The 14,505-nt window shown below is 33.0% G+C and overlaps 2 protein-coding genes across 2 annotated transcripts; both read left to right on the top strand.

The window, feature by feature from the left end:
• The first annotated feature begins 1,240 nt into the window (after positions 1–1,240).
• LOC108907812 (carboxypeptidase B-like) lies at positions 1,241–5,037 on the top strand. The gene is made up of 5 exons (XM_018711617.1): positions 1,241–1,355; positions 1,406–1,618; positions 2,969–3,059; positions 4,026–4,331; positions 4,459–5,037. The coding sequence occupies exons 1-5, from the start codon at positions 1,291–1,293 to the stop codon at positions 5,026–5,028; spliced, it is 1,245 nt and encodes a 414-aa protein (XP_018567133.1). The 5' UTR covers positions 1,241–1,290; the 3' UTR covers positions 5,029–5,037.
• Positions 5,038–5,934: 897 nt separating this feature from the next.
• Positions 5,935–13,205, top strand: LOC108907824 (carboxypeptidase B). The gene is made up of 5 exons (XM_018711640.1): positions 5,935–6,107; positions 6,164–6,376; positions 6,703–6,793; positions 7,012–7,314; positions 12,593–13,205. The coding sequence occupies exons 1-5, from the start codon at positions 6,037–6,039 to the stop codon at positions 13,163–13,165; spliced, it is 1,251 nt and encodes a 416-aa protein (XP_018567156.1). The 5' UTR covers positions 5,935–6,036; the 3' UTR covers positions 13,166–13,205.
• Positions 13,206–14,505: the final 1,300 nt, after the last annotated feature.

Below are 14,505 nucleotides of genomic sequence, written 5' to 3'. Positions count from 1 at the left end.
GGTGTCAATGATGGTACTCATATTAAAATTTTGGTTTGAGAATTTGACTTTGACATATTTTTTCCGAACATAACTGGACATAAGTTAGCAGCCTAATAAAATCCCTAAACAGTATTCCTAAAGCCCAGTTTAATTTAATTTACAATCGGCAGTAAGTGGTGCAAAAGCTGATTATTAACACTTAGTTTTAAAATTAAAGTTCAGTTGAACTTGGCTTAAATTCTAAACGGTGCAAACGGGCAGTGAACCAACTAAAAAAATATAAAAAAATTATCGTAATATGAGAAAATGTTTTCAATTTTTGGTATTTTTCATTTCTTTCTCTAAGTAAGCGTTACAATTACTTTAAATGTTCCCTTCTTGGATTTTCCAAATTATCGCAGTTGCATTATCCACTATTTTTCCTAAACTTAATTCCATTTATTACTAAACTTAGCTTAGCCTCGAGATCCGCCTAAGATGGAGTTTTTAATAAAAAAATTTCCTTGTTTTATTATAATTAGTAATGCAGACTTCAATATTTACTTTATGTTAACAATATGTTTATGTTACTATATGTTAAATGGATGTTAATAAATGCATTCATTATTTCTGTATTAATGTCTATCAATAAATGTTTTGCTGTTGTTGTTCTCGGTCTAGGCACTATGGGGCTGAATCCGCTGTCAGAACCACCAGGTCTGGTGATACTAATTTCGGTGACAATAGGCAAAATTTTGGAAGTACTAAATGCCTCCAGTTACAAGACCACTAAGGAACGTTCCAAAGGACCACCATTGTCTGTGGAGTGGTTCCATCCATAGTGGACTTAGAACCATAATAATCCGGAAAACTATGGTACCACAAGTAGTAGTAGTCCCAATTTATTACTATTATAACCTGATACTAAAATGATAACCTTAAGTTTGATCGATGTTACCCACTTCACTAATGAACTTTACCAGGGACTAATAAAACGAAAAGTATGTTTTAGCTATAATGAAGAAGAAAATAGTTTTTTCGCAACTTTATACGCAGAGCAATGATAGTACCTATAAGTCCTAAACTGATCAAGATATTGCATTAACCAGTTATCGGAATCTCTAAATTCCTTCATATCTTTATGGATATATGATGTATTGCTTTATTGTTACCTAACTTGCACTGTCATAAAATGAGCTTACCGTGAGATTATAGTATTGGCATCATAAGCTGCTATTTTCCTACAGATGAAACCTTATTTCAAAGAAAGATTTAAGAAACGAGAATCGTATCTTAGTTTTGACGATGCGGTACTTGTTCTGAGTAAAAATGTTAACGTTGTGCCTTTTAGCACTTATATCCTTCTCCGCTGCTGAAAAATTTTCATACAATGGGTAATATTATACAATTTTACTTTGCACTATTAAACTTCATTTATTTTTAGATATAAAGTTTATGAAGTCACGCCAAAAACACTGGCAGAGGCTGATTTATTAGTCAATTTCGAAGACGATCTAAACTTTGATTTTTGGTCGGAAGTACGTACCCTCGATACAGCAGTTGATGTAATGGTTGCGCCTATAGCTCAAGAGAGTTTCGAGGACGCGCTGAAAAGCGAAAACATAGAATATGCAACACTTATCGAAGATGTGGACGAGTAAGTTAAATAGATTTCCTCTAAGACTGTTTACAATATGATCTGGGGATAATATAGAATAAAATTACAGTTGCTGTTTTAACTTTCAAATGCGTATTTGGGTATTTTATTGCGGTTTTACATTATGTTTGTAACATGAAGGGAACGTAACTGATCAATCTCTGGGTTGATTACTATGTCGTTGGTTTAGCCTTCTTCAGGTTTCGAAGGACATGTCGCTCTCTTCGATCATTTTCAGGGTTTCTCCTGAAGAAGATTCTAAACCAACAATGTAACAACCAGTCGCAAAACTGCTCGACCTTTGACAAGGAAGCTTGCAAACCAAGCTATGAAGTTAACGAATTTATTGGTATGTTGATGACGGCAACTTTTGAAAAAATAAATATATATTCTGAATATATAAAAACTGTGCCTAAGATAATAAAGTGGTAATTAATTTAGATTTTAGATGTTTTATTAAGAATCAGACATATTTAATGGGAGTTGCTGAAGTTGAACAACGACCATGCCTTAATCATTTGATTCGGTCTACCTTTATTAGAGAATACCAGTAATTTATTGCCTAAACTTTTTGCAGTTCATATTACAGGTACCTAAGTAACGAATAAATCTAACATTAAGTGACCCAAATACACATTTCCTCAGTATCTACTTATATTTCACACTAAGGAGAATAGATTTAGTTTATTCGAAAAATGTGGGAGTTGAATAAAAAAATAAGGATAAGGGGAATATGCCAAAATGCATATAGAGGTATGCACCTAAAAGAAGTTTGTCAATTGCACCTTATCATTAAACTATTTTCTGTCTTATTTCAAATGTGGCTTAAAAAGAAATACACGATGGACCAGAAAATATATTTATTTTGAAAATTGTAGCGTTTTCTGTTTAGTGCTTTTATTTAAAATTAAAACAAACATTAATTTTCTTGGTCTAATTTATCAATGGACAAAGAAATAAAAAATTAAGATAATATTTCTTCCAGCAGCAAAATGTAATTTTCGTAATTCTACCTGGGCACAATACGAATATCAATTTTATAATTTTCGTTATGATTATTTTCTAAACATTGTTAAAATTATTTTTTTTCCACATTCAGCATCTTGTAGATTGAAAAGGGGCACCATTTGATGAAAACATTTTTGGCTCAATCACTATATTTTGACCTCAATAGTCTCCTATGTTGTGTTCATTTGTTAATGACACATCCTGTATATCAAATGGATGCTATGTAACGTAACGCAAATAAATAATTTATTAGTGATTAGCGAAACCGTAATCAATAAAATTCTACGCTTAATTAGTTTAATCTGCTGTAGATAAAATAACGCATACGTTGCCCATTTTCAGAAAAATTCAAGAAGAAGATTTGAGACAAGGGAGATCTGCTACAGTGGAAACAGGAGAAGTAACTTTTACTGAATATATGCGTCATAACGAAGTAAGTTGACTGTTATTTAAATATATTGCAATATTTGCAAGAAATTTCTCCTTCGATTATACCAATGTAAATATTATCTGATATATCTGTTGTATTTAAAAAATATTTAGTGCCAGTATCCTAGTCTTAAAACCAGTTATTAAATTATTAATATTTTTGGACCTAAAACGATTCAAAGAACAATACACAGTTGATGATAGTGCAATCTTAAAAGACAGTATGTTTGCACATCGACTAAAAGAGACTACAGACTTTTTTTTACCACAATCATTAATTTCTATAATGCTGCTTTCTAATCACATGATAAAGACATACAAATCCATCAAGAGATTATCAAAACATCCTGCAAAAAGTTCATAACAATAATGAACACGATTATCATCAGCATCAAGGTACAGCAGAGTATTAGACTGACTTAATGTTAAGATAAAAATATTTTCAATTAATATTAATATTATTTTATTAGCCTTTATCAGGGGATTTAATAAAGTATATTCAAGTAGTTTCTCTAAAGCAGTCATGTTAAATTTAATTAAAGCAGTACCATAATGCGATCGGCATTGTATTTCTTCTATCTCTAAATTAAAATTTTATTTTCTGTCTGCTTTTAGTTATACTAATTTGTACCATTGCGTTGTCGCAAGACGGTAACTTATAATAAAACGGAAACAAAATTCTAAAAATGTAGTTTGTAGATAATAAATATCGATAATTTTTAATACAAACAAAAAATAACGTTACAAAATAGAATTTATGTTCACAATTATTGAAAATTATGGTATTTTTTGTTTGAAACTACTCTGCTGAATTAAACAAACTTTAAACTCATTTGTTTTGTCCCTAAAATTTACCTTAAAAGTCTTATATTCACATACGAAAATAAGTTTGTCACAAAATCTGCGTTACATTTTACAGAAAATATCTAACTATAAATTAGCCTTACTTTCCAACTAATTAAAATTTCAGATACTTGCCTATATTGATCAACTAGCCCAAGACTATTCCAACATAGCGACAACTGAAGTAATAGGTAAATCCTTCGAGGGTCGTGATTTGACCGTGATAAGAATATCAAATGGCGGGGCTGACAACAAATCGATAATATTTATCGAAGCCGCTATTCACGCGAGAGAATGGATAGCCCCTCCTGTGGCCCTGTATATAATAAACCAACTTGTTGAAAATCCATCTTATGCAAACATGTATGAAGATATCGAATGGGTTATTTTTCCTGTCGTTAATCCAGACGGATATGAATATACGCACACTGATGTAAGTTCATACTAATAATACGTGAAAGCACCTACATCATAATCTTCATTTTTATGATAATACACTGTTTTAATTAACACATCCTAATTTAAAATCTTACCACTTTCTAACAGTTATAAACACATAGGTACGTCTTTGGAGGAAAACTCGTACACCAGCCACGATCTGCTACGGTGTCGACGCCAACAGAAACTTCGACTTCCAGTGGATGGTGACAGGAGCCAGCAATTGGCAATGCTCTGAAACGTACGCCGGGCGCTCGGCTTTCTCTGAAGTGGAAACGCAAGCCGTCAGAAACTTCTTTGACTCACACAGAGGTAGAATCAAGCTGTTCATCGACCTCCACAGCTACGGCAACTTGCTTATGTACCCTTGGGGGTACACTTCTGATCCCCCAGAAGATGTGGAGGAACTCCAGTCTCTCGGAGATAAAGTGAACGATGCGATCCATACAGTTAGAGGTACCAACTATACTGTAGGTACCGCAAGATCTATTTTATACGCGACTTCTGGGGGTAGTCGAGATTATGCCAAAGCCTTTGGTGGCATTGACTTATCTTACACCATTGAGCTGCCAGCAGGAGGGGATGCTGGTTTCAATCCGGATGCTTCAGAGATTGTTCCGGTTGTAACGGAAATTTGGGAAGGGATTAAGGTGTTTTATGAGCATGTTTTAGAGAAATACGTAAATAATTGATTAATGTTCTCTATATTTTTCTTCCATATTGTTATAAGAATTAAATATATNGGGAATTTATAAATGTAATACCCTGTATATTATTCGATTCTCGGAATCTTTGCTTCATGCCGATTCCAACAATATATATATATATATATATATAAAATGATTATTGATTCCTGTACCTTAATATACAGGGTGTCTCATGAATTTTTTGTGGCCCCATTTAGGGGGGCGTCGTTCCCTTAGGAAGCATTTCTCGACTGTTTATATGAAAAAATATTCTTATTTTTGGCAATAGAATCAAGTGATAAAATATTGGATACTAATTATAAGACACCCTGTATATAAATCATTTTTAAGAAACGAAGATATTTGTGTTGTGGTTTTAACTGTTTGATAAATGCCGAAATATTAACTTTATTTCACATTTATCTGGAGAATTTCATCAGTTTAATATAAATATAAGGTACTTCTAGATCATGTTTCTGCTTCGTCATCTCTTAAGTCTCACTATCTACAAATATATGTAAATTATATCAGACAATATTCCAACCATTTTAAAAGTCCTTAAGATTATCAACTATGATTATACCTACATTGTATCAAGTATTAAGATCAAATCAACTGTACGACGTCTGAGTGCTTCTACCAATACCAAATTCAGTATCAAAGAAATAGTAATAATTTCATAAGTCTATATTCGACACATTGTTATGGATGTCTTCAATATGTTCAAAATTCATATTAGTAATTTACTTAGGCACACAGATCAGTTCTTAAAAATACAATTCACAGTACCTAATCTTTGAGTAACGTTACATGTTACAAATAAAAATATCTTATCTCTTACTTGTTCTAGTTCAAGATTAGAGATGGGCGCTGATAGCAAAAGATAAAACAAGTGTATGTTATTGTATCATTCTCTACTCAAAATACAATATCGTCGGTTAATAGGTTAGTATTTTTGATATAAAAGCCAGAGTTGGGCATGCGATTTTCATACTGCTTCAACAAACCCGGAAAATGAAACTGTTATCTCTGTACCTTCTGACTTTTGCATTTTTTCAGTCGTCTTGGAGTTTCAGTTACGATGGGTAACGTTACAATACTTCACATTTACTTACTTTTATAAGCCGATATTTTTTTTCAGGTACAAAGCTTACAGTGTGACTCCAAAGACACTAGGTCAAGCCAAGATTCTAAAGGAATTCGAAGATGACGAACATTTCGATTTCTGGTCGGAATTTCGAGCTCTTAATTCATCAGTAGATGTGATGGTTTCGCCAAAAGCTCAATTGGATTTTGAAAATTTCCTTAGCAGCGAAGGTATCGATTACACCATATTTATTGAGAACGTTGAAGAGTAAGTATAAATGACACACAATTTATTATTCTAATAATTAAACTCATTAATATGTATTATGTTTAAACTCTATTCTATTTTTCAATCTATAAGCCACAGCCTAATATACTGTAATATTTTAAGGGTACATGTTTTTCTGTATCATTATTTAAAAATATGAATGTTCAGACACTTATAATTGATCCAAAGTATTGGAAGGATGTAAATGAATTAACACTGCTTTAACAAACTTATTGAACTAAATATGTACCTAGCTATGAATTTATCCAAATTACTATTTCTGGGTATGAACAGAAGAATTTATATTACCTTCCTCTGAATTCTAGGAAAATACAAGAAGAAAACAAGCGACAAAAAAGATCTGCACTAGTAACAAGAGGAGATGTTAGCTTCACTGAATTTATGCGATATGATGATGTAAGTATGTAATGATGTAATTTAATTTACAATTTGAAAAGTCGTTGCCACATAGCAAAAGTTATTTTTCGATGAGTTACCATACTCTTTGGGAAAATCCATCTGAATTTCTAGAGAATGCTAAAAATATCACTTACTCTTAAAATTGGAAATAAATGGAGAATTTGTTGCATACAATGTTATGTTGTTATAGTTAGTCAGCATGGAATTGTTTTCAGATAACTGCCTATTTGGACAAATTGAACGTAGAATACTCCAACATCGCGCAAACTCAAATAATAGGGAAAAGTTTTGAGGGACGTGATCTGTACCTCATAAAGATATCCAGCGGAGGTTCCAACAAGCCCATTCTCTTTATGCAAGCTGCTATCCACGCCAGAGAATGGATCGCACCACCTGTAGCCCTGTACGTAATAAACCAACTGGTGGAAAATCCAGAAAACGCAGATTTGTACCAAAATGTCGACTGGGTGATTGTGCCAGTGGTAAATCCAGACGGATATGAATTCAGCCATGTTGATGTAAGTATCATAAGCATATATCCATTGTTTTGTCGATAATATTAAATCTATCAAGATTCAAACTATTGACAAACTAGATTTAAATTAATTTAAAAAAGAAACAAGTTGTTCTTTTGAAAACGAAAGTAGCCTGTTTTGCTTTTTTCACTGTGATATTTTTAGTTGGGTGCAAATAATTTCATATAAATGTTCTGTTCCGTTTAGCGCAAAGGTTTACTTATTTAACGTGCTTTAAAATTTAAGGCTCAGAAACAAAAAAAGAATGATAGCAAAATGATACATAATTTTACTAAATAATCAATGAAACCTAATTAATAATGACTATGGTTTATTTTTGGGATTTTTAGTGAAGTGTAAGATGTCAGAGCAATATTAGATACTGTCTGAAATTTGCATCTGTACCAATGATCCATTAAAACGTAATAGCTGCATTAGGGTGGCCCAAAAAAAAACAATTTTTTTTTCGTGTCTTGTGAAAATATGTTAGTTTATCATGTTTTAAGAGGTCCCTCAAAAAATCAGCTCAATAAAACTTTTTTTAGAGATCGTTCAAGATTTTTAAAAATTTCCAAAATCGACGAAAAATTTAATTTTTTTCTTTTTAAATTTTTTTCTAGTTATTTTATCATTTTCTAGGTTGAAAAAAATCTCGATTCTGAAAATTTCAAATCGAAATTTTAATTTCTAAAAGTCACTAATAATTATTTTCACTTTCAAAGTAGTGTACCTATGTTTTCGAGCGACCTCTAAAAATAAATATCAACGAACAAATAATTTTTTTATTGAATTTGATGAACAAAAGAATAGAAATAAATCACGAGACACTTAAATTTTAAAAAATTGAAAAATTATAAATATTTGGTACTCACAAAGCGGTAGTAACTTTTGCCTTGAAAAATTTTTTAAGTGTCTCGTGATTTATTTCTATTCTTTTGTTCATCAAATTCAATAAAAAAAATTATTAGTTCGTTGACATTTATTTTTAGAGGTCGCTCGAAAACATTTTAGGTACACTATTTTTAAAGATAAAATAATTATGAGTGACCTTTAGAAATTAAAATATCGATTTGAAATTTTGAGAATAGAGATTTTTTTCAGCCTAGAAAATGATAAAATAACGAGACAAAAATTTAAAAAAAATTAAATTTTTGACGATTTTGGAAATTTTTAAAAATCTTGAGCGACCTCTAAAAAAATTATTTTGAGCTGATTTTTAAGGGGGCTCTTAAAACATGAAGAAAAAAATATTTGTTTTTTTTTGTCCACCCTAACGTGCGTACATAGAATGTACCTAGAAATTAAATTATACATTTGATAGATTTATTACTACGTTATTAAATAAAAACAATAAATACTCTGTTATAAATTAAAAAAATGTGTCGAAATAGATAAATAATTTTGAGAATAGATGTTCAAAGATCGCAAGATTAGATTAGCTAAAAAAATAATATGGTTATTGAAAACACGAAGGGAATATATTTTCAAGATTTTGAGGCAAATTTGTGCAGCTCAAAAACTAATAATAAAAATTGATTCATACACAAATTAGTGTAGGGCGATTCACATAGGCAGCCTTTAGAGGAAGGAGGGAGGGGGCCAAGGAGTAGTTGCCCCCAGATATTCTATAATAGTCAAAAATATCTGCAAGAGTAGACACGGAAGTAATATCTATACCATGATAACTGTGGTAACACCAAGTCATTGTTCAATGGTCTATCTATATCTAAATAGTATGTTTTGTTGATACCAAAGAAATATGTTATGTATATTTAAATTTTGACACTCCTTTGATTCCGGGTTAACGGCGTCCATGGTGATTTATTCGCATGTGACAAAATAAAATTGACGGATGTCCATCGTGAAATGTTTATCAGTTCAAATTAAAATGCAATAAAATATAAGACTTACTTAAAAGACCTGAACTTGCATAAGCTAGATAAGCCGACTCATATGAGTATATATAGCAGGCTTATAATTAATCTGTTAATGTACGAGGTGATCTAGAACTAATAGCTGGCAGCAGGTACAAGACAACGAAAGAGCAAATAGAGAACTGCAAGAGTGGATCTCTTTGGTCTGACAACACAAAATCCCATCTTGATCAATTTATTGCCCTAGATGATGTACCCGATATGTACATTGATTTTACACTATTTGAAAGTTCTCTTTTTTCTTAACAGCTTTCATTAAAACAGTTTTTCGATATCTCTTGCCGATTAAATGATATAAGACGATATACAGGGTGTCCCAGAAATGGTGGGCAATCTCTCGGATATGGATAGATAATGAGAAAATAATGTCACAATTTCATATAAAATTTTTTCCTCCGGGCTCACCCTGTAGAGTTATTAGCTCTTGAAGTTGAGAATTAGAAATGTTTTTTTGCTGTAACTTTTGTATTTTTTATAAATTTTGAAACTTTTTTGGCTGGATCTATAATTTTTGAAGCTGCTTTGGATGATAATATGAATTCCTCGATAATAATTATGGGGGCCCGGAGGCAAAGCACCCCCCACCAAAATTTCTAGAAAAAAAAATTTTGTTCCACTATACCCCAAATTTTCCATCATTTTATAAAAATTTATGGTATTTTACGTAAAAAAGGTATACTTGTTGAATATCCATAAAATATAATTTTGTATAATTTTTAACGTGTACTGACAGTTTCTAAAGTGTGATTTTATAACAGTGGTCTTAAAGGTAAATCACATGACTTACTTTTAACACTAGTGCTAAAAATAATTCACTTTTAACACTAGTATCATAAAATGAAATTGACTGACAGCATGCGTTAAAATTATACCTTAATGACGTTTGTAGAAAAACAAGTTTAGAGACAACGGTACTGTTTAATTTGAGACATTTTATTTAACAGAAACACAGGTTTAATCGTAGTTGGCTTTTACATATCAGAATAAAGGACAAATAATTTGCAATAGCAGTGTTCCAAATTATGAGAATTTGGACTTAACTAAACTAACTAAACGAAAAGTGCATGACAATCAAAATTTTGTAACTAATATAATTCATAATAAATTCTCAATATTAGTTCCACCTTCTCTTATACAAATACGAGCTCGTTTAACAGAAGACTGTTGCACTCTCCATAACATTTCAGGATTTTGTCGTATTTCATTTGCACAATAAAAAATCCTTTCTTCTAATTCTTCTCTAGTGGTTACAGGTGTGGAATAAACAAGATTTTTCAAGTGCCCCCAAAAGAAAAAGTCAAGTGGGTTCATATCTGGAGTTCGGGCAGGCCAATGAATAGGTCCACCGCGACCTATCCAGCGATTAGGATATACCTCGTTTAAATGGTCCCTTACTGCAGCACTAAAGTGAGGCGGCGCCCCATCGTGCATGAATATCAGTGCATTTCTGGTTTCAAGATCAACATCTTCTAACAGTTGTGGTAATTGATGCACAAGGAAATCTAGGTAACGTTGACCATTCAGTCTAGGGGGTAACACAAATGGACCCAATAAGTAAGGACCAATAATTCCACTCCAAACATTAACATAAAATTGTCTTTGGTGCCTAGTTTCAATAATAGCGTGTGGGTTCTCATCAGACCAATAATGTAAATTATGGGAGTTAATAACTCCATTCCTCCCAAAACTTGCTTCGTCAGTATACAGAATTAATCTCGTAAACATAGGATTTTGCTCATGTCTCTGAAGAAACCATTGAGAAAACTGTACTCTTGCACGAAAATCATCAGGATTAAGAGCATGCACTTTTTGGATATGGTAAGGGTGAAGAAGCTGTTCTCTAAGGATTCTTGCAACAGTGGTCTTTGGAACATTGGTAAAAGAAGATAATGACCTAATGCTAACTGTTGGATGAGCAGCAACTTCGTCCAGTATATTTTCCTCTACTTCAACTGTACGTGCTGTTCGCGGGGCACCCCTGTTTGCAGTAACAGGAGCAAACTGACCTAAAGACATTAAAATTTATTTAATATCCATTTTGTTTAATAATAGTAATCGTATTTTACCAGTTTCTCTTAATCTTTGATCAATACGTTCGAAAGTTTTGCGATCCGGAATCCTTCTATTAGGATAAGAATGCTGATAAAATCTTCTTGCTGCCGAAGCATTACAAAGAGCCCGCCCGTACATTAAATGCATATCAGCATATTCTTCATTGGAATACTCCATATTTTATAACAAATTATGAGTTATGAGATGAGTCTTAGATTTAAAACTACGTATTTGACAAGTTTGACAATTTAATTGCCTTTGGCATACTCTGACATGTCAAAGCCAACCACGATTAAACCTGTGTTTCTGTTAAATAAAATGTCTCAAATTAAATGGTACCTTCCTCTTTAAACAGGTTTTTCTCAAAAAATATCTATTTTATGGATATTCAACATTTTACGTAAAATACCATAAATTTTTATAAAATGATGGAAAATTTGGGGTATAGTGGAACAAAATTTTTTTTCTAGAAATTTTGGTGGGGGGTGCTTTGCCTCTGGGCCCCCATAATTATTATCGAGGATTTCATATTATCATCCAAAGCAACTTAAAAAATTATAGATCCAGCCAAAAAATTTTCAAAATTTATTGGAAAATAGAAAAGTTACAGCAAAAAAAACCATTTTTAATTCTCAACTTCAAGAGCTAATAACTCTACAGGGTGAGCCCGGAGGAAAAAATTTTATATGAACTTGTGACATTATTTTCTTATTATCTATCCATATCCGAGAGACTGCCCACCATTTCCGGGACACCCTGTATATATACAGTGTAGGAAAGCGCCGATGGTCTATCACAAGTTACGTGAGAGCGATAAAGGAAGACATAGGAATCCATACGATAGAGAAGGATGGCTATAATGAAGGCTTCTCTTTGTCACCGCCCGTTTCGCCCTTCCACAAACAAGATCCACTTCTTATTTGTGGAAGGGCGAAATGGGCGTTGACTATGATACGCCTTCATTATAGCCATTCTTCTCTATCGCATGGATTTCTATGTCTAACTTTATCGCTCTCACGTAACTTGTGATAGACCATCGGCTCTTTCCTACACTGTAGATAAATTAAACGCTTGGTATTAATCAAGTATGTTACTTATAAATAACATAACTTCTCAACTGTTTCAGTAATATTGTTTGATTTAGTTATTTGTAAGGAAATTTACTACATTTATTAATAAATTAATCTTTAGAGTGTTAAACCAAGATAGTATTTCGAGTTAAATGGTTGTAACATTTCCTAGTTGTTGTTTTCGAAATATATTCTATCTTATTAACTTAAACTTAAAACTTCTAGACTCGTCTTTGGAGGAAAACACGTACACCAGGCACCATCTGCGCAGGCACAGATGGGAACAGAAACTTCGACTACCATTGGATGGTGACAGGCGCCAGCGGGTGGCAATGCAGTCAAACATACGCTGGCCATTCTCCTTTTTCTGAAGTTGAGACACAAGCCATCAGAGATTACGTTCTGGCCAACAAAGAGAACATTAAGCTATTTTTAGACATACACAGTTACGGAAACTGGCTGTTGTACCCGTGGGGATACACCACCGATCCTCCGGATGATGCCGATGAACTACAAGCGTTGGGTGATCGCGTAAACGATGCTATTGCTGCAGTAAGAGGCACCACTTATACTGTTGGAAACTCCAACATCCTGTTATACGCCACGTCGGGTACTGGTCCAGATTACGCCAAGGGAGTTGCTGGTATCGATTTAGCGTACACTCTTGAGTTACCAAGTGGAGGTAGTTCTGGTTTCAATCCTGAAGCCGACGTCATTGAATCTGTTGTCGAAGAAACTTGGGAGGGACTTAAAGTATTCCATGATTATGTTTTGGAAAGGTACCTTCAGCGACAATAATCGTATTTATGTAAATACAGTTTGTTGGATTTTCTACAAATTTAGTTTTCTTATTTCAAAATCCTTAACTCGTCCTGGTGAAGTCTCTGATTTGCAAAGTAAAATGTAGTAATAACCTAGTACTTCTTAAAACTCCAAAATCTTGTCAGTGTAACTCAGTAGGGTATGGAACTAACAGACAGCTCTGGTTGGGTTAGGAAGTAGTAAGAAACCGGTTCTGATCAACTCTTGACACAATTGAGCAAAAGAAAAACATATATTAAATTATTGGCAAGAATTATCAATCTTTATTATCTTTTCCGAAAGTATTTACATCATACCCCTAAAACTAAACACGGTTGAAGTTAAACAACTTGAAAAAGATTATGTTCCGTTCGTTTTTAGAAAGTAAAATTTTAAGAGTGATCCTTAGGATACAGTTGATGACGATAGTATTTTCTATTCACCGGGAACCTATCCTAACATTTTACTGATTATATTTTAGAAAACAACTATCATACGTACTATAGCTTCACAATTTCATTACACCAAGTAATACCTCGCACTGTAAGGCTTTAATAAACTATACAGGGTGTTAAAAAAAGAGTGTAAAATATTTCAGGAGGTAATAGTATGAACCAAAATAAGCAGAAAAGTCTTAATAAACATGGGTCCGCAAAGTAACGGTTGCGGAGATATGGACAACTATTCGTTTTTCAAACATTTTATTTTATTAGGAATAAACCGACAAAGGAAGCTTATAACAAACAAAAAACAAAGTTACAGAAGATGTTCAAAGTGCCCTCAGTCCATTTCCAAGCAGGCACGACATCTTCGTCTCAACGATATTCGAACTCTTTCGAAAACGAAAACACCTCCTTGGTTTGGATTTCTTGACACTTTTGATTAATCCGTAGCTGCAGCAGTGCTAGAATTTCTTCTTCTGCTCTAGGAGTGGATACCGCCCTTGGTCTTCCGGATAAATGGCACTGTTTGCTCAAGGAACCGGTATCACGCAATCTTTGGTGAATTCTTCCAAACATGCGTTGTGAAGGAATCTGGCGATTTGGATAAACGTCAACATAAAGACGTCGCGCTTCGGTGGCGTTCCCATTAGCACGACCATACATGAAATGCATGTCTGTTAATTCTGCGTTAGAGTAACCAGCCATAGCGAAAGAAAACTTGTGCACTGAGAACAACTGTCAAATACGTACTGTTTATTTCACTAAACATCAACCAACTATTATAAGAAAATACAGAACGTTTTTGCAAAATAAAAAAAAGAGGCTAAAAAACATAAAACATTCCATATCTCCGCAACCGTTACTTTGCGGACCCATGTTTATTGAGACTTTTAT

This window comes from Anoplophora glabripennis, unplaced genomic scaffold, assembly GCF_000390285.2.
Source record: "Anoplophora glabripennis isolate ALB-LARVAE unplaced genomic scaffold, Agla_2.0 scaffold120, whole genome shotgun sequence".
Lineage (NCBI taxonomy): Eukaryota > Metazoa > Arthropoda > Insecta > Coleoptera > Cerambycidae > Anoplophora > Anoplophora glabripennis.
Note: the sequence above shows the minus strand (reverse complement) of the source record. Positions and strands in the feature narration are given on the sequence as shown.